This window comes from Terrapene carolina, unplaced genomic scaffold, assembly GCF_002925995.2.
Source record: "Terrapene carolina triunguis isolate 2854851 unplaced genomic scaffold, T_m_triunguis-2.0 Scaffold62, whole genome shotgun sequence".
NCBI lineage: Eukaryota > Metazoa > Chordata > Testudines > Emydidae > Terrapene > Terrapene triunguis.
The window spans coordinates 50,552,201-50,579,897 of NW_020664413.1; the positions used below are offsets into that span (position 1 = coordinate 50,552,201).

Sequence of the window (27,697 nt, forward strand, 5' to 3'; positions counted from 1 at the left end):
ATTGCTATTTTTAGCCATGCTAGCTAGATTAAAGCTACCGTGAGTATATCTACAGTATATCCCCCCTGAGATTGCAGTGTAGACATACCTTTTGTGGATCACCACAAACTTTTGCAGAAGTGAAGTTTCTACATTGTGCTAACTCTCCCTTACTTAATACCATTTTGCAAGTAAATCTGACAGTGAACGAATACCTAATTTCTCTCTGAGGAGCAAGAAAAAGCAACATGAAGCATTATAACCTCACAGTACTATAAAATGCACAGAGTACTGCAGATACGAAAGTAGCTGGTTGCTTCTGAATCCAGTACAAGTAGGTCACACACAGTTATTACACACACTGCTGAACATGAAGCAGCCAATACCCCTGTAATGTATGTGGGCTTTCAAACTACCTTTTAGTACCTTATACGAAAATTGGTAGTACATCTTTTTTTTAGATGCTCTGGTTGAGAGCAACTGATTGAAGAGGGAAGGGACCCAGTGCTGACTGACCTAATTGCTGTGTGGATTGGGAAGCCGACAAAATCAGATATTAGTTTCCTTTACATTTTCCTTCTTTACTATAATAAAGATAAATATTGATTTATTGAGCGCTATTGATTTTAGGAGTAGTTGCTATTGACAGCTGCATCATATTTGTACAAATATCTATCATCTATAATGCAGTTTATTTGCATGAGAATGCAGTTTAAACATATTGATACATGTCTTTTGCTAGCTGGTTTGTTCACTTCCCCTTTAGTAGAATTTACACAATATATATTAGTGATTAGAAATGAAATATGAGATAAAGAGTTCTTTGCTTAATACCTTTAGGAAGGAGTGTGTATGTTTTGGGGGACAGGAGTTTATTTTCTGTTGTATACTTTATACATCTGTGCAAGTCTTTTAACCATGTCTTATTCTGCACAATCTATGCACTTTGCAGTGCTCAAGCCCACTACACTTTGATACTGAAATGCAAAAGAAAAGGGTATTACTTAACCCTGATACATCATTTTGACTTTGATTCACTTTACAAATCAGAGGTTTTTAGCTTTTAATCCTGATTTAAGAAAATACTCCAGTTCTTTCCCCATCTCTTCTGCTATGGAAATTCTGCAGATTTATAAGGTTTATTTCTATTAGTTACATCACTCCACTTAAATGGACACATCTAAGACCTTGCTTGGTATCTTTCCATACCATGACTAACATAGTGTAGGAAGAATGCCTACTCCCTCAATGGTCTATAAAGCAAGAGATTAAGACTTGGATCTGGGTCTTTGACATGGTTGTACACTGACACTAAGCCACTTTACCATATCAAAGGGCACTCCATTTGATATGTACTATTTATACACTGGCTGAGAGTTTAATAGTGTTGTCAAATGCTTTTTGGACAATCTCGAAAATACTTTACTCTGTTCAGAACCTTATGTTTCATTCTCCATTTTCTTTTGTATCTCTCTCAGGCGTTACACTGAGTAGCCCTGTCTTGCAAAGTCAATTACTCCTTATCAAGCTCAGAAATACAAACCCAAAGTAAGCAACACGACATGTCTGATTTACCAATAGATTGCAATCTAGTGCTAAAGAGCACAGCCACTGCCCTACTTTAAATATTCATGAAGCCCACTGGTGCAAAGTGCATTAAAAGTGGGAACAGTGCCAGCAATACACGATCCTCTTAGTGACAAGAAGATTTCACAGATTAAAAGAAGCAAGACATTAAAGACTTCAAGCTGAATAGTCTTCGTTCTTAACACAGTAAAGATGTTCACTAATGGAATGCCAGATCTCACACACACTTACAACGGTAGAATGTAAAATGGACAAATATGCATTCAGAAAGCTATCTGTTTATTACAAATTTCTCCAAATTGTCCAGAAAATGGCCACACCCATTCTATCAGTTTAAATAATCTGTTACAGGGCAACATACCTCCTAACAGAATCCCAGTAGTTGGGCCATTAATAGATCAAATGTCTTACAAGTCAAACAATTTTTTAAAAATAGTGACAACAGCTCTGTTGAGCTGAGTGGCATTTGACAACGACTGACAAAATAGAGCTAAAACAGGAACAAGGGACTTAAAAAAAGCAGACTGTAGTAATGGAGAATAATGTTAATTGTCCCTTTAAATCATTAGCATCCCAGCCACATCTGCTATCACACCTGTGCTCTCGTCTCTGATCTACTCTGACACCCTAGAAGTGTTAGGCAAGCAGCCAGCTTCATATCCACGGCTCTCTATGATCAGTTTCTACTACCAGCCTGCGTTCCTCTGACTTGGAGTGAATCAAGCACCAACCCCAGGGCTTCGGAACAGTTTCTGATTGATAGGACAAACTGAAAGTTCTAGGCTAATTTCCTCATAACAACAGTTCCCAATGCTTGCTAGTAACCGTTGACCTAATTTGGACTCCACAAAGCTAATCAGTCAAGTAAGATAATCAAAGAAATTTTGTTTCTGAAACGAGATAAACATAAAAATATCAATCAAATAATAAACGGATGTGTGTTATTCACCTAATCTGGAGCATTTATTTTTCACACACTAAATCTGTGTGTATGTATATGAAGGAATGTGATTGACTTTGGTTCATGTCAAATTCTGAAATTCAGTCCCAGTATATTTGAAAGAAATCTAGGCTCTCAATACATAGCCTGCTTCCATTTCAGAAATATAATAATAAAAATGGCTTACACAAAGAAGACTTATTTCTTATTTATCCAAAATAAATCAGGGGGCAGGAATGGGAAAACAGAGCTCTGTTGTAGCACATGAACTGTTGACTTCAAAACAACTCTTTAACAGCCTTATCATGGTCTTTTTACTTCTGCTTTGAAATCTGGTTTACTACCTCTTAACAAATTAACTAGTAACATCCTTCTAAGTGTCCTTCCCTGCCTCCTGTACCCCAAAGTGTATTCCCCTGAAGAAAGGCTGCCTGTCGATAAAGACCGTGCACTTCAGTTCCTGAAGTCATGTTGCTCTTCATAGATGTTTCAAAGGAAGGGAATTATGCTATTTTATCTGTTATGTTCCCTCAAACAAACAAACAAATGCTAGCATTATATAGAGCTTATCATGGTTAATAATATTATCATGTACCCAGTTATACTCCCTATTCTTCCCTTCTCTTCTACTCCAACTTAAAAGCTCACCTAAATATGAAACTATAACCACTGGACTGTGACTTCTGATATATTAATTTTAACAAGGTTTTATTTTGACACAGGCATGACCAAAGCACTTCTGAATAATTGTGTGAAGATCCTACTGGGAAACAGAAGATTTGTGTAATACTCTTAGACGAAATCAAAATTAAGCACTTTTTTCTAACTCAGTCTCATTCCATTATTACAGACATATAATCATGAAGAATCTTGCTTCTATTTTTCAGTGGCACAATTTCTCTTGCTAACTGGATTCAGAGCCAGTTTTTTTTTTAAGCATAAAATCATAGGCCTTTGAAAGCTTGGCAGGACCAGATCAAAATGAGCACAAATTGATCATGTGCTTTCTCCTAGCTTACCACATCCATAACCTTCCTTACTGAAGAGAAGCAATGTTCATAATTTCATGCCTGACTGGTAGTGCATAGAACATGGTGTTTGGATGGGGTCAGCTGACTAACACCATGTCTAATAACTTTCTTTGGTATTACTCCCTCCCTATTCTTTTCTTAATCTGTTCCTTTCTGTTTGTTTTACACTTGCAGTTTAGAGACAGTCTTCCAGCTGTATCATGTTTGCCCTTCCAAATAAGTGCTCTCAATCCAACAGAACATGATTTGCAATGTCTCTATCTATGTGTACGATGAATGGACTTTGGGCGGAGGACAAGGGAAAGGGTGTACATTATTGGTTAATATCCTCTCACATGGTGGGTTTCTGAGCAATGACACCTTTAAATAATAGGACATTAATTACAGAAGAAATGTGTAAAATTACTGTACCAAACATCCTCTGCATCTTCATCACACTCTGCCCCAAACTGGCAAATGTCACAAGTGGACGTCTCTTTTTGATTGGTTTCTCCTGAGCCTTCATTGACTGTTTGATACAAAGCAGAAGAATGTCCATTAGTAAACACAAAACAACAGCAAAGTGATTCTCATCTATAGGAAAGCTAAATTTATATATTAACCTTTGATAATTTAACACAGTGGTCAAAATGGTGGTGCTTGGGTGACACCCATATTTCAAACAAGAGACTACCACAAACATTTTCCCCCTTACCTGGGATAAACACCACAAACCAGAGATACATGCGCTTGCTGAGAGAAGAGGAGAGGAACTGGAGAAATCAATGTATGTTCTTTCCCATTTCAACAATAATTTTTTCTCAACATCATAATAAGGAAGGAGGCAGCAACAATGAGCCGGCAAACTCATATTAAGCTCCACTGCTTTATTCCTGGAAAAATATTTGGAGTCGATTGATAGTATAGCACAGTGATTTACTTGTGTCCTTTGCAGTCTGTCCAGGTGAAGATCTTGTGAGGAACCCAGGGAGTATGCTTCCCCAAGAAATGTTTGGAAAATATCTGTCTCATGGTGCTATCTGGTCTATTCCAAAGGCAAAAGATTTGTCTCTTCAGCAGTATTGTTATGAGCCCTGAGAACTAGTCATCTCTGGCAGGGATGATTTAGCACTGTTCAGATAGGGGGAAGAATGCCACCAGGGACAGAGAAATCAATCCACCCCTTCTTTCATTTTGCTGGCAGAATTTTCTCATGGGCCCCCTTCGGCACCCAATTGGACACAGGGATATAAGGTAAAAATTCCAAAAGTGAGTACATAGGTGACATAGGAGTCTAAGTGCCACTGAAATTCAATTTGAAAATGTTACATTGGGCTTTGAATTCAGCCCTTAATGTCCCATAAATTACATGAAGGAACTAAGGGAAGAATATGAATGGGTAAGTTGAGAGGGGTACAAGTGGACTGATGGATAGTTTTAGGGAGAATTCCTGTGAAATGATCCAACAGAATGCTATATTTTTTTTTTTATAAAACAGTATAAGTACTGAGAGCTGTGGATAGGTGCTTTGTAGTAAGACACAATACATAAAGATATAACTCTTATAGTAACAGAATAATTAGCTCAACCAGACTTAAAATAACAACTTTGATTGTCAATATCTGCATAGAAATTCTTTGCTACCTACTTTTAATGTCTTCCTTTTACTATTTGTTCATTTAAATGTAGAACAGTGGTGCAGATTTACTGCAGGATAGAGATTTAGGCTCCAATCCAGAGAAGCACAGAAGCCCCTGGATAGCTTTAAGCATGTAAGTAGACCCATGGAAGTTGACAGGACTAATCACTAGAGCTGGTCAGGAATTTTCCAGCAAAACTTCCACCTCCCCTTGACCTGCCGCCATCAAAAATACTGATTTGTCAAAACCAAAACTTTTCCAGGGAAAGTTGGTTTCAACAAATGTCTTGACAAAAAATTTTTTGAAAAGAAAAGTTTCTAAATTGTCAAAAGATCCTGTTTGTAAAGGAAAGGTATTTAAAAAAATGCTCAATTGAAACAAAATGTTTAGAAATGAAATACAGTAATTTGATTGACTGATACCAGTTGTCCCCCCGCCCCTCCCCCACCCGTCAGACATTTGGTTTGTGAAATTTTTAACAATTTTGACTTTTTTATCCCAGTTCAGGATGAGAAAATTTTTCCAGAATCTCAAAAGTTTTCATGGGACTGGAAAACCATTTTGTGCCCAGCCCTACTCATCACATTCTGAAAGTTGCGGGAATGGTACTATAGTACTAGAATTACACACATTTTAAGTTTGTATGGACAGGCACCAAATTGGTTTGTTTTTCCCCCTAAAGTGGTGCAACACAAAACGATAAAGGATCCCAAATTACTGCAAAGCAGTTTTTATGAGATAGGTGTTCTAAGCCCCAAAAAGAGGAAGGGTAGTTAGGGACCTAGACCTAGGTGCTAGCCAGGATTTTGGAGACTTTCCGCTCTGCCACAAACTCCCTTTGTGACCTCGCCATTCAAGCCTAAATTTTCAAAGGGGCTAGTGATTTTTCGGTGCCTAACTTGAGACACCTTAAAAATCAGATTTTTAGAAGGGGCTTGGAAGAAAAATCAAGCTCTTTAAAGGGCTGGTCTTCACTACAGGGAGATCTAGTGAAGACCCACTAAATCGATGGCAGAGCACTCTCCAGTCAACCCCGGTACTCCAACTCCCTGAGAAGAGTAAAGGAAGTCGACCGGAGAGCACCTCCCATCGACACAGTGCAGTGAAGACACTTGGGTAAGTCGACCTAAGTTACGTCGACTCCAGCTATGTTATTTACGTAGTTGGAGTAGCGTAACTTAGGTCGACTTACCCCCGTAGTGAATTCAAGCCCAAAGTGTCTCAAGTTGAGAATCCAAAAATAGAGGCACCAAAAATTACTTGCTAATTTAGGCCTATTACTTGTCTTTGCTTCAGTGCTGCATCTTCTAAAATGGGGAAATAGCATATTTCTTTACCTTGCCGTGGTGTTGTTAAGATAAATATATTAAAGGTTGTGAAGCCCTCAGATACTACAATGATAGCAACCATAGAAGTACCTAAGAGAGAGAATCTCATATATTTTTCCTGTAGGCTTAACAAAGTCAAAGTAAACATTTATATTTTTTAGATTTGAGCTACTCTAAAGGAATTTCTCATCAGATCACTGCCTGAATCTAAATTATAGAAATTTTCACCTAAAGTGACTTTTGGGATATAAAAGAAGGAAGTTAACATTTCATCAATTGGGTTTTTTTCCCAGCTTGTAGAATTGTCATCAGTTTATTTATGTTTACACACACAAAACTTCAGTTTTAAGCAATCAAGGGAAGCTGAAAACAACAACAACAACAACAACAAAAGAAAGCCAACCAAACATGCTCTGGATTTCTGCTCCAATGAGTTGTCACTGTTGGAAGAAGGGTCCAGTATGGCGTTTTGATGTTTTCTTTAAAAGGTGTGGGAAATTTAGCTGATCTAACCAAGTTTGATTTTTAATGGTAATCTATTTCTTGGAAAGGGCAGTTTTTGGCAGCCAATCTTGGCAGTGGTCTTGTGGCTCAGGCACTCAACTCCCAGCTCTCGCTCAGACCAGTTACAATTTCCCTGCCCAAAAGATTCACCAGCTGTAAAATGGGGATAACTATACTTGCAGTATAGTTTGTAAAGCATTTTGGGATTTCCAGGTGGAAGGCACTATATAAGAGCCAAGTATCATCTATCTCATAACTGAGCATTTGTAAACATGCCATTTGTCCCAATTTTGGAGGGAGAGAATCTATATTTTCAGCAAAACATCTTTCGTTTTTCTATTCTTTGCTCCAAAAATCACTTTCATTTTATTTCATTGTAGTTAAAAAGGTGTGTCCTTATTTTACCTCCACATTTGGCCAGGGACTTTTCACACTATCTCAAGCAATTTAATAGCTATGTAAGTCATTTTTTTAAACAATTCATGTAATTGAAAGGTTTAATATTTTGAATAAAAGGAGATGTTCTAGAGGGGAACATCTTCATATAAGGATAGCACAGCTCTTAATTTCTGCTAGAAATGAACAGGTAGCTCTTTTATCAAAGAAGCTATGTATTTGGCATTCCAGAGACAATTTACTAATGGCACCACTGAGACTCCGAGCACCCAACCTTACACATTCCTGATTAAATGGCAATGACTTAGCCTTTCCTCATTCTTCTGCTTTCAATGTCTACAGAGATGGCTGATCTTAATTAGAGCTATGCAAATAATGGATTTTGCAGCTGGCTGGTAATTTAAAAAAAACATTTTGAGCGCCACCGAAAACAATTTTTTAAAAATGTTTGTATGATCCAAAGCAAAACTTTTCATTTAAACTTTATGTATTTTTTATATTTAAATTTTCTGTAAGGAAATTGCAAAATGAAAAAATTGGAATGTTTTGTTTTGAAAATGTCAAAATTAAACATTTTGATTTGGGGTGTTTTGTTGGGTTTTTTTGCGGGGGAAGGTAGGGGAAGTTTTGACATGAACAATTTGGTGAAAATTAGTTAAATTTGCAAAACGTTTTGGTGTCACTGAATCTACACTTTTCCAATTTTGGCTGAAAATTTTTGCCTTGGTCTATGGTTCACATTTAAGATGAGTTTTCTCTCACTCTCTCTTTCCTGCTGTGCAGATGAGTGGCCTTGATAAAAGCAGACATCTCAGAAAGAGTTATTGTCTCTGTATTTCCTTCTGCTATTTAGCTTCAGGACTGGTAGATGTTCATTTTCTAAGGTGACTGCTTTTTTCTTTGCGCACTTGCTAGTTTGCACTTGTCTTCGTAGCTCAACTAAAAAAATCTTTACAGAGGAAAATGAATTAGACATAAAAAAAAAAGTTTACCGCTGCAAAGGAAAAAAGCTATCTTGTCTCTTAAAAGTGAATTGCTCCTGCTAAAAATAAAAGGGTGCTTTGCTTTACCATAACACATATAGTTCTTACCTTATTAGCAAGTTTACAGGTTTAATACAGTTGAACAATTCCAGAGGACCATGGGATAGCAATGTGGTAGGGCACTTGTCTCAGGGGAGCTTTAACAGCCAAAGCCAGTCTTTTATTATTAATGCAATGCAGAACTGCTAAGGAGCAAGTTCCTTTTTGTGTTAGCATGATTAGCAACTTCCAGAATGCAAGTTACTGTCACACAGGAAACATGCTAACATGACTTTAACACTATCTGAAAGTCACTTCAGAGACAACCTCAATTTCCTCAGCAACAGGAATTCTTAGCTAGAGATGCATCAAACATAATTTAGACAGTCAATGGACTGTGGTAACCACAACAGCCCCTATTTTAAGCATCTGGCCCTCTTCTGGCAGCCTCACTGCACTCAGATCAGATAGCTGCGTTATCAACAGGATCTGGATTGCCTGAACCTCACACAAGGAAGAAACCAAATTTGGAAAGATTTCATATTGTTTTTGTTGCTAAGGAAACCACTTTGTAAGCATCTACATCTTCAGCATATTTGTCTCACTTTGTGCTTGTCTGGCTTCCAGAATAATGGAAAAACCCCAACCATCAGTGGAAACGTCAACCTTCTTTCCAAATCTCAATTTTATGTAAAAACTTTCAATTCTTTCAGTCTGTGAATACTTCTTTCAGGCACCTGCGCATATAGGAAATCACACTCTGACTTTAAATATCCAACCTGCCACTGTATTATATCTCATCAGGGGTTTAACGCTGTGGCAGGTCTGATATTTAACTAAAAAGATACTAAATAGTGATGCTTGAACTGATAGATAAATCTTGTTAAGTGTTCTTCCAACAGGTAGATTGGTAGGTAATCAAATATGCTTTTATCTATACCTCTTGGAAGCTTGCTTCCATCCACCCCTTCACAGCAGCATCCATAGTGGAATTGTTAACCCTAGAGTGGGCAGCAGAAAATTTTGACTTGAGACGCAAGGGGCCACATATTGGTTAAATGACAAAGGGAGCAAACGTTCTCCTCTGATGGATGGTGCACAGGGCAGTCAGTGTCAGAGGAGAAGAGGCAGGGTGGGTGACATGAAAGAGAAAGCAATTAAGCGGTAGGATCGCCCACCAATCACATAGCTCTGCAGCTGTTAAGATACATTCCATACATATAGCTTTGAAAGCAGTAAGACAACCTTCAAAGAGTGGTTCCGGTTTGCAGAGGCTTATTCAGGGTAATGAAAATTATTAGAATGCTGTCCCAAGAATTTTTTTAAAATATGTTGTATAAATACAACAAATACACATTATGAAATACTATCATAGTATAAAAGATGCATGGAATATAGGTACTTTGCATTATTATGGTTACGTTCCGACTTGTGTTATGTAATCTGATTTAGATTACTGTCTCTAATAACCTTAATTTTAGCTTGTTAAGTCCCAAATAATGCAGTTAATTTAATACAAGCTAACCAGGAGAAATTGCCTTGTCTGTCTTGGATTGGGAACCTCATTACCCTTTTGTGATTACTAAATCACTTGGTGGTTAGGTAATACAATCAAATATTTTTTTTAACAATTTGCTCCTGTGCTATGGAATTCTGAATCATGGAAGGCTAATTCCTTTAAATGGAATTGGAATAATCATGTTAAATATTGCCATACAGTAGGTAAGATTAGGGAGAAAGAGAGAAACAAATAGAAAAGTAAGGAAAAGACAGTGCCCATGATTGTCCTTCAGCCTATGCACTCACAAAAGACAGCCCTCCCCGCCCCCCCCCCTTTTGCTACTGCACAGGCTGCCTGGGCCTTAGGACTGGATGCACATGGCTAAGTGGGTGCTCTTTGTCTGCTGTGGGTAGATGGACTGAGAGTGGGTGGAACCTTGGTTTCACCCACTGGTGTGCTAGCCAGTAGAGCAGAGTTGGCACTGGGAAGATGGAGGTTGTAGTAATTTGCTGTTGGTATAGACCCACAGCAAGTTACTGAACCCCGAGGCCAGGGCGGGGGTGAAGCGGGGGATGATTTTGTGATGCTTCCTGGATGTTACCATGGGCTGTGTTCTTGTGGCATACTCTAGCTTGAAAGATATTTTGGGACTGATTCTACCACCTTTACTCATGATGATAGCATCTTTGTCATGTAGTTTTCTGACTGAACTCTTCCGCATGAACTATGGGTGGTGGACTCTGCTACTGTGAAGAAGCAAGCAGCAGAAAAAGACTTGGAGCATTGAAAATATACTTCCTTTAAATTTAGTTCCATTAGCAACTGCAGTAACTTAGGTTACAAGGATTCCCATACCACCTGCTGATAAGGGAATCCCTGTAACCTTGCTGGAACAGGTCTCTGCCTTAGCTAAGCTCCTAAGCTAAACTAAGTCTCTTTCAGGACTGGAACAAATCTTTCGAGATGCCCAGGCTTTCAGCTAAGCCAGGCATCCAGGCGAACTACCGTCCCAGGCTGACTGGCTTTTTCAAAGCTGGACCAAGCTCCTTAACCCTGCTGCTACTGGACACCAGCCAATCAGCCACTAGTCTCAGTAACAGCCTACTTAGCCATAACACTACTCCAGAGGGTTGGCAGAATTTGGTATGTCAGCAGTATTACCCAGGACCTCATGCGAAGAAAATGTCTAGCAATAAATCCAGTCAATATATAGGATTGAAAATGCAGCACCCATAATGATGTCTACTCTTCTGTCAGACTGACTCATGTACAGAACCTGAAAGGCATTCTTAAAAGCTCCCCAAATTTTAGATTGCTTTGCTTTTCAACTTTGTGTTTGTGTGATAAAATTGAGGGCAGCTTTTTACGGAGGACTGAACTAAGCAGAATAACTTTGAACTACAACAAGTCTGAGGAACAAACTAACATCTTGGTAACGTGCATAAATTACCACATAATTAATACTTGCATACCAGACTTGAATGAGCTACCTCCATTGAATGTCATAGTTCTCTTTTGAAGAATGGGAAGAAGGTCCACTGTTTTACGTCAAATCCTCAAACCTAGACTTTGTCTTTCTTCTTGTCTAGTCTCTGTGCCAAATTCTACCTGCAACGCTCAGATAGACTTGAATGATAAAAGCAGTTTACAGTGTATATAAAGGCTCCCAAGCTGTTTTCAAGTTTTATTTGTGTTTCCTAACTCCTCTTATTTTCTTGTTAGAAACCCTTGTCGTGACTTAAAGAAGCATTCATTGGCAAGAGAATACTAGTAGCTAACATAACAATCTATAAAGTGGGGGGAGGGGTCACCATGGGGGAGAGTAACCATTATTCATTCTGGATACTGCAGCTCTGAAAATTGCTAAAGGTCTTCAGTGAGTGCTGCTGGTCTGCTATTAAAAGAGCAATATGGGCCAAATTCTGCCTATTCAGAAGCAATGGAGCACTAGGAAAAGGGAGCAGGTGCATTTCCTGAGCAGCAGGGCCTGGAGCCATTATGCTTGCATGAGGAATAATAATCCAGGGATGTAGAGAGCAAAGTGGTGAGGAGAAGTTCTTTCTGCATGTTAAGGGCCTGATTCAAATCCCACTGAAGTCATTGGGAGCCTTATGATCAATGCACTTTGGATCAAGACCTTAAAGAGGACCAGCGTCTTGGCTTTGCCATCACCTCACTCAGACATCATCCCTATGTAGCTACTAGCACGGAAGGCAGCCTTTCCTTACATTGTCCATTCAGTGTAGACAAGTTATGACTGACTACCCCTTGCGCAGGTGTGTTGGAAGGGAAAGGGTTCCCTGTGCTCACCCCAACCTCTAGCACACCTGTAATTAGAGCGACCACAATATACAAGGGATGTTACACTCAAATGTATATGTGGAAGGCTAATCTGATTTTGAATATTAGTTGGTACTTAGATAGCATGACTCTTCTTCCAAGAGGTGTTCCAACATTAATGATCACCCTCCACAAAACACTGTGAGGCACATAAGCAAGCATTTTAATCCCCATTTTAAAAAGACTGGAATATCTGAGGCAGAAATCTGAGTTTCCAGAAATGGCTTTTAGTTTTGGTGTTTGTTTTTGTAGCAACCAATTTCAGATACCAGGGCCACAATTTCCTAATTTGGGTGCCTAAACCCAGGGCCGGCGCTTCCATTTAGGCGACCGGGTGCCAGGATTTGGGGGGGCGGCGGCATTTTGCCGCCCTCGGCAGCAATTCAGCGGCGGGGGGGTCCTTCCGTACTCCGGGTCTTCGGCGGCAATTCTGCGGCGGGTCCTTCACTCGCTCCGGGACCCGCCGCCGAAGTGCCCCGAAGACCGGGAGCGTGGAAGGACCCCCCCGCCACACAATTTCCGACGACGACTAGGGCGCCAAAAACCCTGGCGCCGCTCCTGCCTAAACCTAGCTCCCTTAATAACACCTCCACTACCTACAGCACTTCTCATCAGTGGATCTCAAAGCGCTTTACGAAGGAGTTCAGTATCATTATAAGCAAACCGATCTGAGGAGCACCTCTAAACATCCATTGAAGAGGAGTACTCAGCATCTCTGAAAATGAGGCCTTTGGTGTGTAAAGTTGGACATCCAAATATTGAGGCACTCAAAATCAGATTAATAGATTTTAAGGCCACAAGGGACCATTGTGATCACCTACATAACACAAGCCTGTGTTAATTCCTGCTTCAGGTCCAATAACTATGTTTGAACTAGATCATATCTTTCAGAAAAATATCCAATCCTGATTTAAAAATTGCCAGTGATGGGAAATTGCCCACAATCCTTGGTAAATTGTTACAATGATTAATTACCTCCACTGTTAAAAATTTTCACCCTATTTCTAGTCTGAATTTGGATTAGAGTTCACCTTTGAAAACCTGTTCCTGAGTGACTTGTTCTAGGGTCAGAATCAGGATTAAAACTAAGGATTCCCGGCTCTCACTTCAATGTTTATTCCACACATCACTTTATAATATGAGAATCACACATACAAATCTATTGCATTATACAGCAACAGATGACATTACCAATTGTGCACATGTATAGAGGAACTATCTGACACAAAAGTGTTAATTTAAAAAAAAACATTTTGACTTATTTTATCAACCAAAAGAAGGGAATAGAAGCTAAATCCTCATGCTGAGCTCAAAGAACATACTGCAAGCCACATGTTGTGGCAAAACCAAAAGTGATCTACAAAAGGGACAGTATCTGTGAAAAGGATCTTTCCATAATTAAGTTGCTGTTGCTAAAACCTTTTGAGATAGCTCAGGATTATTTATTCTATTGCCCAATTATTTAAAAAAAGGATCCCACTGCCTACAGAAGACAAGAAAGCACAACACAGCAGACCCACAAAGACATGGGAAGTAACGCAGGACAAAAAACCCATAAAATTTAGAGACACTCCTTAAGAATTTATCCCAGCAACAACTAATATGTAATCTCTCTTATAGAAGAGCAGGAATATTAGAAATAAAAATGATTTATTATATTGTAGCCTTCTTTTCTACTGTTGAAGGAAGATGCTCCTTCAACAGTAGAAAAGAAGCTTGTTCTGAAAGCTTGTTCTGGAGCATTAAACCACTCCCCAGAGCAACATTAGTTACACCGACATAAGTGCTCGTGTGCATAGTGCTATGTGGATGGGAGAGCTTCTCCTGCCGACACAGCCTCTGCTGCTCGCAGAGGTGGTTTTACTCTGTCAATGGGAGAACTCTCTCATGCCGGCATAGAGCGTCTTCACCAGACACAATGCAGCTGTGCTGCTGCAGTGCTGTATCTGTAGTCATGCCCTTAGTCATCCCACCATATGCTTGAGCATTATCACGACAGACTTGAGCAGGTCAAAAGGGCAGGGGACAAAGTGAGAGTGCTCTGAGGAATAAGTGGAGAGAGGCCAATGGAATTTGCCAAGTTAGGGTAAAATACCACAAACACCTTCTACACAGTGAATAAAAAACAGAGTAGAGAAATAAAAGCCCAGATGCTGACAATGACTTCATTCTAATCAATAAGTCTTTCTCCTGAAAGCACTAGCTCCGTCAAAAGCTGCAAAGTGAGAACAATGAATGGGTGTGAAACATGGGGTGGGCTCAGGAGTGGCCTTCCTCTCAGAAGCCTGGCAAAGGTTCAAAACAACATTATGAACAAAATGAAAAAATGGTCTCTGCATCGGTAATAAGTCTGACACGTCTTGTTCTTCTATCCTGTTGTCTAATTGTCTCTCAGATACAAATGTATTATCTCTCTCCCCCCTTCCCATACACATGCATCAACAAAATTAATAATTATATTACAAAACAATTTCTGTGGCAAATTCAGGACTTGATCCAGAGCCCTTTGAACCCTGATGTAACTGAGCAGAATACCACCAAAAGTTCTCAAACATATAGTGCACGCCAAATTGTAATGCTGAGCAACATGGGAGCACTTCAGTTTATTAAGGATCCATGCAGGGTTGCCCAGTCCTGGGATGGATCAGGCAAGCATGTTAAAGGATACAGAGGGACTCTGCAACCGTGGCCCAGTCAGATTCCAGAGAGCTGCAGAAAAGGAGCAGGAGATGATACAAATGCTTCTCTGTCTCTCTAGGCCCTGAAGACCACGCCCCTAGGGACTGTAATAACCTACCCAGAGCAATCTGGGAATGCAAGAAGGACATTGAGGCCTGGGGCAGGAATTGTCCTGTTTGATGTCACCCAGTGTTGCCAACTCTTGTGATTTTATCATGAGTTGCCTGTTATTTGGTGCTCTTTGAGTCATGTTGAATATAGGAGAATCTTCACTTCTTAAAATAAGTTTCCAGCCATTCATGGCAGAGAAAAGCTTGAAAATGAGACCCAAGTGTACCCAAAAGGTAAATAAAAAGAACACAAAGGTTATTTATTAAGGAAGTAGTGGGATAATGGAGAGTTGGGTTCCTTTCCCACCTAATTGCTTGGGGGAGAAGGGATATCTTTGTCTTGATGGGTTTTTCAGGCACCACTTTGTGTTTCCTCAGCTGTCATCCAGACAGGAAGAGCCAGAGTCTCTAATGTAGAGACAAAGGAGGAGGCATCAACTCCTTCCGATGTATTAATGTAGAGACAAAGGAGGAGGCATCAGCTCCTTCCAATGTATTCCCCACAGCTCTATGCAGGGGGAGTGGGAGTGGCTTTGCAGCAACAGAATTGCTTCTCTCCTGCCACTGCTTGATACTACCCTCCTATTTGTTGTCTCACTGTGGGGATGGTTTGTGGACCTGTATGAACATGTGGGTCAGCAGTCAGGATGTGAATCTATACAAACACACACTGGGTGTTCTCTTTTTGTACAGTTATAGCCTGTCGGGAATGGCTTCAATTCTTAAACAAAAGCAGTCAAAAGGAGGGCCTATAAAATTTATTCTAACACAATTTGCTAGTTTCCATTACACATTCTCCCCCACCCCCGCACGACTCTATTTAAAGTGCATTTTCTAAAAATTAAAATATAATCAGCCAAGACCACTCTCTCCTAGCAAATATAGGTAATGGTGTTTCAAAAGAAATAATTCATAGAATAAAACCCTAATAGAGGCTTTCTGAATGCTGACACGAACCAGCAGTGATTATAGCACCCTTGTGCTGTCCTCCTGCACAATTTTATTGTTGCCTTGTGTACCTGGGATGCCAACTTTACAGATTTATGTGAGTGTAAGAGGACTGGAATTGACAGCATTTGCCAGCTTAAGGAAGAGGATCATTTAAATTTGCCAAGAGCTGCCTCTCATAAAATATCTTTGAGCAAAAAGCCAAATAGCATGGGGGGACTGTTCATCTCTCTCTTGCATTAATTTTATTTTAAAGAGAAATCTCTTCCTTACAGGAGAATTTTCAATGAACAAAAGCAGCAGTTGTAAACATTCACACGATGCTGCCGAGGATGGCAGGCTGCAAATGAGAACAGCTTTTCCTGCGCCACTCCCCTGATCTTGTCCATTTTGATACGCCCAGGAGTCTGAGTAGAAGTAGGCACCTGCACACTCTCCTTTCCTTATGCGCTAATGTGGAGGCTAAATACAATACTGCCTACGGTAAGGGTCTGGTATTTGATGTCCTATACCTGACATAGAGTAGATGAACTCTATGTAGGAGATTAACCTTGTATCAAACTTACACTGTGAAGCTCACATTTATGGCAGATTATTTTTAAACAACGCTGCATTAGACATGGATGCAATAGCAGGAATCCAGATAAACAGCACCTACTTTCTCCTGAAAAAAAAAATAGCCATAGTTAACTGGATATACTCTTACTTATCTTAGGCTAAAAACATGTGTCCCACTATGATCCAAAGCAAAAGGAGTGGCACTTTCACTTGTTCCTAGAAAACAACAACTAAACCAACCCTGAACTTAGTACATATGCTAACTCAGGCTTGGTCCACACTGCGGCGGGGGATCGATCTAGGAAACGCAACTTCAGCTACGAGAATAGCGTAGCTGAAGTCGACGTTTCCTAGATCGAACTAAGTTTACTTACTGCGGGTCCACGCGGCACAGGCAAGCTCCCCCGTCGACAGCGCTTCCTCCTCTCGGCGAGCAGGAGTTCCGCAGTCGACGGGGGAGCGCTTCTGGGATCGATTTATCGCGTCCAGATGAGACGCGATAAATCGATCCCAGAAGATCGATCTCTACCCACCGAATCAGGCGGGTAGTGTGAACCTAGCCTAAGAAAGGACATAATCCATGAATGCATGAAGGCTGAAATAAGAAAATTACTCCTGGGTTGAAATGGCTTTCAGACCGTAGTGTGCATGCTGGCCAGCTTCCTGCTTGGTCAGAAGACTAAAAGAGAACTTGAATTTGAACACTTCTGGCCATTCAACTTACAAGAAATAGAACACAAAAGAAAAAATAAAACTGGAAGAGCTGTCTAACACGCACTTGGCAAATACTTCAGTTTTAAGGTCTTTATCTGTGTGCTATTGATTTAAATCTGTGTATCCTTTTGAATATTAGTATGGCTAGCGAGATAGCAACATCATACATAAAAATGTTCTGTATTCCAGAACAGATGAAACTCCCAGTGGTAAAGGAAGATTTAGGTATCTCTGAAGATTTCTTATCACTGTGCAACATAACTCTCTAATGGTTCAGTGCCTTGGAGGGTCATCTGAGATCACTTATCATATAAATCAAATAGGTGGCAGGCTATAAGAGAGGAAGCCTATAGCAATTTCACATCTTTGCTCACAGCCATCAAATCTATCTTTTAGGCTGACTATAGAGAAGATAATATGCCACTCCATTTAAACCATCCAGGAAACCCAAATATGGATATTAACCAATTTTAAGATGCTGCTACTAGCCTTGATTAAACTATGATTCACTTAGGAAATGACTGCTTTTAAATCCTAAAACTAGGTTGCAGACATTGGACTTTATTCTAATGCACACTAAGTCCTCTTTATACCACTCTGGCAATGTAAAAGGGCCTCAGAGTGAGTGCAAATATAACTTACGCCCACTTTAAGGCTCCTTAAAGTCCAGTTAAAAGGTGTACCAGAAAGGGCTTTCTGTAGTCACAACTGAGGACCGGTTTACACTTGGAACGTACACTGGCACACCTATGTCTCTCAGGGATGTGGAAAATCCAACCTAACCCCTGGTGTAGACAACACTAGGTCGATGGAAGACTTCTTAATAGATTGAGGATGGGTAGAGTACCACAGTAGCCAGGAAACCAGAAGGGGACAGAGTCTGACTTCACTTCTCAATAGTCAAGAGAATGTGGGAGCAGGGGGGAGAATGATGGTGTAGGTTACTTCAACCAACAAGAGCAGAGGCATGGGGGTGAGCAGATTCAAATTTACCTGACACCTACAGTATCAGTGAGATGCTGATATGAAAGATGGATCCCTGGGAAGGGAGATGAACAGCACCCCAGCCAGAATCCCAGCTGCTAGGGCTTGAGGCTTGCTGGTACCACCTTTCATATCAGTCCCTGCAAGTAAGTTTGGTCCCCTAGCTAGTGGCTGTCTGGCAAAGTTTTCAAGCCCTACATTAGTATATATTTACAATAAGCACAAAATAAATCCCATATTTTATAGCATAGCCCCTCCCCCCTTCCATAGCAAAATACCTATGTAAAGTATAGTATCCAGCTTCTTGAGAATGTCTTTCATCCTGAGTCATCTGACGAACAAAATCAGTCAGTAACTTATGGTTCCATATTTCTTTCCAAATATTCACATATATCCATTTTAATTACAGGACAAGGACTTGCACTATGAATGGCACCATTAATTGTTTATTGCGCACACCACTGCAGACATTACACATTTACAGCTTATGCATACATAATGTACGTGTCCACATCATAAAAATCATTAAGATTGGCACCAATGATGGTAGCGTGATGGGCAGTGTTCACTGGTGGCATGACCTAGTGGTTAGGGGTTTAGGCCTCTGCTCGCCACGACTCTATCTGTCCCCTGGGTCACCATCATGCCCTGTGATTGACTGTCTGTGATGGGGGTTGACCCGACCCTCTGGTCAGGTCATTAGTCAAATCTTTCTCTGTGTGACAGGGTTCCAAGGAACATACAAGATCCGTCTACTAACTCTCGTGGGTGTCCAATCCCAGCCGGGGGTTTCCCTTCCTTCCTGCCCTCAGGGAGAGTCTAGAAATGAGGGTTTTCATGCCCTTCTTAAAGAGGGTGGTTGGTAGGGGAGCCCATCTACTCCACTGGGCTCTGGCCCAGGGTCCCATATAAGAGGTACCAATGTCCAGCACCCAGGAGTGCCTTAAGGCTGCCTCCCTGGGCCACTTCCTGCCACCCATTCTCTTGCCAAAATCTTAGTTTGCCTCATAGTAAAAGAAAAGATAATAACTGAACCATCAGTCCCTCTGGGCTTAGCAGGCAGGCTCTTCCTCTCCTGGAGGCGGTTACTGCAGTGCCCTTCTCCAGGAACTCTCAGGGTAGGTCCTTTCCCCTGCCCTGTCAGGGCTCTTCCTAGCTGTCTGACTCCCTTTTAAGCTGCATCTTCAGCTAGCGCATGCTCTGCATGTGCAGCTGGATGGGGTTGCCTGGACCCAGAGTTGCTCCTTAACCCATTCAGTTCCAGGGGAGGGTTTATACACTACACCACAGGGAGTCTCAACAGAACGGCAGAGAATTTAATATATATAGATACTGAAATAGCCTCTTTCCTAGAAAGGCAGCAGAACTCTAGTGGGGAAGCTTGCACTGTTCCAGCTCTCTGAGTAACTTGGGGATTTCAATTTTCTGTCAGGAATCACCAACCCTAAAGACTTAAATAACAACTCACTGAAAAAACCTGAAACCCCTACCATCAAGATGAGTGGAGTGAATATTGCATGCCAAATCCAGCCCTGGTGGGGACAATGGAATTCAATCCAGTTACACCAAGGCTGACATTGGTCCTCGGTGTACAATTTTACAGATGTGTTTGTGGTACGCAGGGAGGGACTTTGATAGGTCATCTAGTCCAGTGCTCTGCACTAGGGCAGGATTATTATCCAGTCTAGACCATCCCTGACAAGAACAGGTTAGACAAACACCTAAAAACCACTAATGATGGAAATTCCACAAACTCCCTAGGTAATTTGTTCCAGAGGTTAAGTACCCTAAATCTCCCTTGCTGCAACTTAAGCCCATTACTTTTTTTCCTGTCCTCAGTGGAAAAGGACAACAATTTATCACCCTCCTCTTTATAACAACCTTTTATGTACTTGAAGACTGTTATCATGTTTCCCCTCAGTCTTCTCTTCTCCAGAGTAAACAAACCCAGTTTTTTCAATATTTCCACCTGCGTCATATTTTCTAGATGTTTAATCATTTTTTGTTTCTCCCCTCTGGACTGTCTCTAGTTTGTACAATCATTCCCAAAGTGTGGTGCCCAGAACCGGACACAATACTCCATTGAGGCTTTGGAAGAATTATTTCTCATGTCTTGCTTACAAAACTCCTGCTAATGTAGCCCAGAATGCCATTTGCTTTTTTTGCGACAGTATCACATTGTTGACTCATTTAGTTTGTGATCCACTATAACCCACAGATCCTTTTCTGCAGTACAGTAACTCCTCACTTAAAGTCGTCCCGGTTAACGTTGTTATGTTGCTGATCAATTAGGGAACATGCTCGTTTAAAGTTGTGGAATGCTCCCTTCTAATGTCATTTGGCCAGTCTACTGCTTACAGGAAGAGCTGCCCGTTGCCGCTAGCTGGTAGGGGCTTGGAACCAGGGTGGACCGGCAGCCCCCATATCAGCTCCCCACTCCCCTAAGTTCCCTGTGCAGCAGCTGCCTGCAGTTCAGCTGTGTCCCTCCTCTCATTGCCATGTGCTGCTCCTGCCCTCTGCCTTGGAGCTTCTCCCCGAGACTCCTGCTTGCTGTGCGGGGGGAGGGAAGGAAGAGGGGGGCTAATGTCAGGGAGCCCCCTCCCCCTGCATCCCGCTTACCCCATCTTCCATAGAGCCGGGGGACACACCAGGGCTCAGGACGGAGGGAGCTTGCAGCAGCTGCGGTCTCAGCAAGCTGATCTAATTAACAAGGCAGTGTACTTAAAGGGGAATGCGCATATCTCCCTCCATTCCTGCTGCCTTGTAGAGTGAGAGAGTTAACCCTTGAGGGCTCAGCCAATTGCTAGTTCATCATTTAGCAGTAAGGGAAATATCCCACCCTCTGACTCCTCCACCTCAACCAAGCTTCACAATCATCATCACTGTGTACCAGTATTAAATTGTTTGTTTAAAACTCATACTGTGTGTGTGTGTATATATATATAAAATATAGTCCTTTGTCTGGTGAAAAACATTTCCCTGGAACCTAACCTCCCCATTTACATTAATTCTTATGGGGAAACTGGATTCGCTTAACATCGTTTCACTTAAAGTCGCATTTTTCAGGAACATAACTACAACGTGGGTAAGTGAGGAGTTACTGTACTCCTTCCAGGACTGTCATTTCCCATTTTGTATTTGTGCAACTGATTGTTCCTTCCTGAGTGTAGTACTTTGCATTAGTCCTTGCTGAAGTGCAGCCTATTCATTTCAGACCATTTCTCCTGTTTGTCAAGATCATTTTGAATTGTAATCCTATCCTCCAAAATGCTTGCAACTCCTCCCAGCTTGGTATCGTCTGCAAACTTTATAAGTGTACTCTCTATGCCATTATCGGAATAGTTTATGACAATATTGAATAAAATTGGACCCACGTCAGATGCCTGCAGGACCCCACTCAATATGCCCTTCCAGCTTGATTGTGAACCATTGATAATTACTCTTTGAGTAGACTTTTCCAACCAGTTGTACACCCACCTTATAGTAGATTTGTCTAAGCTATGTTTCTCTAGTTTGTTTATGAGAAGGTCCAGTGAGATAGTATCAAAAGCCTTACTAAAGTCGAGATATACCACATCTCCTGCTTCCCCCCATCCACAAGGCTTATTATCCTGTCAGAGAACAATATTAGGTTGGTTTGACATTATTTGTTCTTGACAAATCCATATTGACTGTTAATTATCACCTTATTTCCTTATTAAGATTGACCCCAATGATGGCAGCGTAATGGGCAGTGTTCACTGGTGCCATGACCAGGTGCTTACAATTGATTATTTGCTCCATTATCTTTCTGAGTACCAAATTTAAGCTAACTGGTCTATAACTCCCTGGGTTGTTCTTAGTCCCTTTTTAAAAAAATGTACTGGACATGCTCTAAGTCAAATACTTTTATCAAAATAAACATGCCTTGGATGTGCCATGGTATTGAGAAGTAAGGACACATAACTATAGACAAAAAACAGATGCTAAATGGATAATAGTTTGCAAATTGAAAGCATATCATGACTGGGAAACTAAGGTGGAAAATGCCAGTTGGAAGCTTTAGCAAATCCACTTAAGAATCTAAATGAGCTTTTCATCCAGTTATTACTGACTGATTCAAGACTACTAGCTTATGCATGGGGAACTTGGGTAAAGCATCACATAACTGATCAGCAGCCAGTTAACAATGAAGCAAATGCCTCAAATATTCCATTATTATAATGATGAAATAATCTGGCTCTGATAACTGTAATAACAGTAATAACATTTTACAAAAGTATCCTTATCTGCTTGAATAGAAGTTGCAATAGGTGTGCCTCTATAAAATCAACTGAGGAAGTATGCAAAGGCTAATTGCCTGATGAAGTCAACTTATTTCTTCCCCTCCCCTCCAACAAACACCTTTTCAGGTGATCTAATATTATGAGAAACTATAATCATTACGGATTGATCATGCTAATATAATTTTCCGGATGGCTTATTAACCAACTAAGACATGTTTTTCTCAATTTCCTTTCATAAGCAACAGCAATAATTAGGTCAGGGCAGAGTAGCAAAATTGATCATAAGATGGAGAATGTACCATGGACATTTAGCATTATGCTCTCCAAACTCTAGATACATTAGTTACATTTAGTAACACTGCTATTTTTTGCCTTTCATAAAAGGAATCCATTAACTTAGATAACGTATAACAGAGGCTCATTTTTGTCTATTCCAAAACTGAATGGTTTTTCTTAAAGTTCATTACACAAAATGAATCAAGACAAGAAAACATGATTGTCTCCAATATCTACTGATAACATGTTCCTTCCTTATTTCAGTGTCGACTATCAGTCTCCTTGTGAAACCAGCATTTATAAAAGAGAATGAATGGCAAGCACTGGCTATGAAACAATAAAAGATTGTTATTCTGTATCTTTATGGATTATGAACCCAATTCTCTCAGAAAAAACTCTCCCCTAACTTAAAATAAGAAATCTAAGAAGCATAGCCAAGTAGATGGACATCTGGGTGGAATTTCAGATAGCCTTCCTTTCCCCATCAAAACAAACTGTTGTAGTTTGCAATGTATTTTTACAAGTATTTTATGATTGAATAGCAGCTGTGGTTTGACCTAATTTTTAGGTCCAGTCCTGCTCCCATTGAAGTCAGCCCTGCAGAATAAGGATCTTTGATGCTTTGCAGCCACACGTGCACACAATACCTCACATTCCTGACTGGCAATATTGTTACACTCCAGCCAACACCTTTCGCAACAACCCTACTATTGAAGTCCTTGGCCTCTTGAGCAGAAAATTACAGTCAGGCTAAATTACAGGTTGGATTTGTTATGTGCACAGATGTGGACATATGAAACCATCATATCTTCTCCAGTAGGAAAAGGCGACAGCACATACGCCTGTGGTCCCCAAACTCTGGGGGGTGCCCACTAGGGGTGTGTGTGGAGGAACATTCAGGGGATGTGATGGGGCCTGGGCCAGCCCACGGGGGATAGGAAGGGAGCACCACTCAGTCCCGCTCTGCCCCCAGCTTCACCCAGGCCCCACCCCCGGGCCCAGCCACGGTTCTGGCTTCGGCCTTGGCCTCTGGCTCCCAGCCCCACTCCCAGCCACAGCTGCGGCTCTCGCCCCGGCCTCGGCCACAGCTCCGCTCCTGGTCCCGGCTCCCGACTCAGACCCCAGCTGCAGCTCCAACCCCCGCCCCAGCCCCAGCTTTAGCTCCGCTCCCAGCCCTGGTTCCCGACTGCAGCTCAGGGGGCTGGGGCACGGACAGATTCCATTATGGGTAAGGGGGGGCATGACAGAAAAAGTTTGGGGACCACTGACCTACCCAGTGCATCCCCATGCAGCAATATTTCCCACATACAGAAACAAGTACTACCACCTTACTACCTGACGTGGAGTTTCTCTGAACGACTTCTTGTTGTATATTCCTCCAACACAACATGGTACGCATCATCTTATGAAATTAATAGCAAGCATCAGCATTTTTGTACCACTACACAACCCAGCTAACAAAGGAAGCACAAGTAAGCATAAGATAAGCAAAGACAACACAATGATGATGATTTCCCCCCCACAAACTTTCAGAGACTGTTCTTCCCTGAGCTCTCTCTACATTTAAGCAGTAGGCAGCTTTCTGTAGATAAAAGCATTAAAAAGAGCTGCAAAGAGTTGACATTACAAACTTGGCACTACTATGTCATGCTGCACAAACAGTGAAAGGGAGGACCTGCCAAAATGAAAGCCAGAGCTAATATGAAAAGCACGAAACCAACATATTGACCTTATTTAAGCCCAAACAGCTTAACACTAGGATTTTAACAAAAGTTGTAGAAAACATTCTTTATTCCACACACTAAAAAAGTTATCTGTCAATATTCAATTGACTTTCTAGCTGCAAGCCCCCTTCTTCAGTTGCAAAACCCAAAGTAATGATTATATCAGTCATTGATTAATACATTCAACTGTGTACATTCATACATTCAACTTGCTTTTCATGCAACTGTGATCATTTCCATATCATTACCCAGGATGCCTTGCACTTGGATTTTGTTTTCTACATAGAGTAATGTTTAGAATTGCCATTTTAAAACAAAATAGTTGCAACAAGGGACTTTCATTCTGCATTGTCTTATCTATGCTCCTAGCAGCTAATAGACCAGAATAGTAAATGGAAAAAAAATATCAATATGCACAACTAGCATAGTTAGGAGGGAAGATCTTTTAAGAAATGCAATTATGAAGGGATTTTTGAACACTGGAGACAGAGATAGATTTGAAGAAAAAGTACCTTAGGATAGAAAATATGAATCAGAAACAAAGTAGTGCATACAGAACATGTTTTGTTTTCCTATCACAAGTACCTATTAGGGGAAATATGGGTTCTTCAGTACTGAAACCACCAAAGACATGAGATACAATTGAAAGTCTTTTATGAATAAATTATTTTTTGCAATTAACTTTGCCCATGACAGTGCCATGGAAGACAGTGAATGAAAAGGGTTTTCCCCCCCTCAGTTTCGAAATAATTTTCTACTGTTTAATTAGAAAGTTTCTCTACAGAAGGGAATGTGATGGAAGATTAATTCTCTATTTTCTCACCCACTGCGTCACTACACTCAAGTGGACAATATAAACCCCAGTTGAAAAATGATGAGAGTTGATTAAGCATGGAACTCTTTTCAATCAGTTGACTCCATGTATTGTAGACCTTGTTTCAAAATGACAGAAATAAGTTAGAAAATGGTATCTCAGTAACATCATGCTAGAGAGGAATGATTATGTGTTTTCAGTGTGTGAGGGTTCACTGCAATAGCTAATGATGCCGTACAGTCTAATCAATGAGAAGGAAAATGTTAGATTTCCACAAACACTGATGTTTTAGTTTCTCTCCTTTTGATCATTAATAATTATTCCTCATCTCTTTTAATATCTACATTTTATTTTATATCTTATGCCACATGTCCAACTGTGATTTAAAAAAAATATGTTTGGAATGTTAACCAGCAGGCAATCTAGGAAAGTATCAAATTATTACACAAAGGGCACAAACTAAATTTGTTTTTAATGAACAACGAACAGAATAAACTTGCCCCTCAGGATACGAAATTTCACCCAGGAAGTCCTATTGCCATAAATCATGAGTGAATCTTGGCTCAATATCTCAATATGAGTTTTTGTTTGTTGTTTTGTTTTTAGAACATAAGGGACATAAGTTTCTGTCCTCTGCATAGAAAAGCAAAGGAGGGAGGGAAGAGTAAGCAATTTCTCAGGAGCCTAATTTATAGTATGAACATACATCAAGAAGAGAACGTGCTTGAGCCATGTAGGGGAGGAAGTGAGACATGAGACATAATATCGATAGAAAGGATTGCTCATTGGCTAACCTGTTTTAGTGAGATGGAAGTAATCTGTACATATCTCCACGAAAGAATGAAGATCAAAGCAGGATGGAAATGCTGTACTGTTTTCTAGAGCCCAGGAGAAAAAGGAAACTACTTTTTTTGCCTCATTCTGGGCTGAAAAGATAGCTTCATTTTATTTTGACCCAACTCCTTCCTGCCTGTTGGCCATATCCTGAAATCTTTACTCAGTTTTACCAGTCCCTTCTCAATCAAACTCCCATTGAAATCCAGGGGAACTTTCCTGAGCACAAACTTGGTAAAATCTTCAGGATATGGCTTACTATTTTAAATGATTTTTATAGCAATTGTGCATATGACGTGTGATGGTAGTCCGTTCTTCCAGAGGATCAATTTTTCCACAAATAACTGGTATAACAGTTGGTTACCGTACTATGGCTCCTCTAAATTCAGAGGACTACTAGGAACTTTTTGGACAAGACTACAGTGCCACTTGAACTGATTAGTTCTTCTTATGATATGACAGATTAGTGAACGCTCTGTTTTCTTTTCCTCCCATAGATGAAGAAATTCCCTCATTCTTTGGACATACCTGAAACAAGCTTGCCCCAATCCACCAACTTCTAGCTGCATTGCAGCAAGATACTGCTAATTTGAGAAAGATATAAAAATGAAAAAAAATCATGTAAGAATTTCTCTCTTCTAGGACTCAGGCTGCAAAAACTCACGTTCATATGGGTAAGCAACTTAACTCCCAAAGGTTAAAGGCTGATAATGAGTTTTGTCTATGATAGGAGAAATCCAGACTTTACCAGTCCAGGGTCAGCCTTGTTGATTATAATTACGTGTCTTTTGGTGTTCTTCCAAAAACAAAACTCAACCAAACCAAGTGAATACCTGTGGGCTTATTCTGGCGGCATACAGGGGCAGTAAAGGCACCACATGGGGCTGCTTAAGGAGATCTTCTGTGGCACAGGATCAGCATAAGGCCATCACAGCGAACCCTCTATCCCCCTCACAAGCCACAGCATAGAGGAAGTGCCAGAGGTAAGTGCAGCAGAGGGATAAAATGTGCCCCACTCCATATACCCCACTGTGGGGCAGCCCTAGAGAGACTATCATAAATTAGAGCAGACCCTGCCCACTTAAATTTATGTTGGGAGCCACACCAGCTGCAGCAGTCCAGAATCTGGGTGGTACAAGGGGTGGCTTTAAAGGACTCTTGTTCCACTTCCCCTTGAGCTCTGTTTTCTTGTGTTGCACTCCCTGTTTGTTCAAAAAGTTTCCCAGGCTGTGGGGTTTTCAGATATTACTCACACTCCACGGCTATACGGGTACATTAGGGTTTGTTTGTTCTCCCTTCTTTGTGCGCTGTTGGGGCCAGAGCAGAGTTACAGTTTATTTGAACAATGATAACACAGCTTCCCAGAAAGGAAATAGTAAATGATGAATAGGAGATCCAGACATTTCCATCGGTCACATCTGATAAGCATGCATGTGCCACGTGAATGCCTGGTCACTGTTGCAACGAGCTGTTAATATTGAAAAGCAGAGTTCCAGCAAAAAAAAAAAAAAAAAAAAAAAAAAAATGCAATTTAAAAAGGCCTT

General features: G+C 40.7%; 1 protein-coding gene across 1 annotated transcript in view; it reads right to left on the reverse strand.

Moving 5' to 3' along the window:
• Positions 1-27,697, reverse strand: part of TMEFF2 (transmembrane protein with EGF like and two follistatin like domains 2) — a 169,105-nt gene that overhangs the window by 68,927 nt on the left and 72,481 nt on the right. Inside the window, exon 5 of the mRNA XM_024195282.3 lies at positions 3,949-4,045. Within this exon, the coding sequence (XP_024051050.1) occupies positions 3,949-4,045 (97 nt within the window). The remainder of the gene's footprint in view (positions 1-3,948; positions 4,046-27,697) is intronic.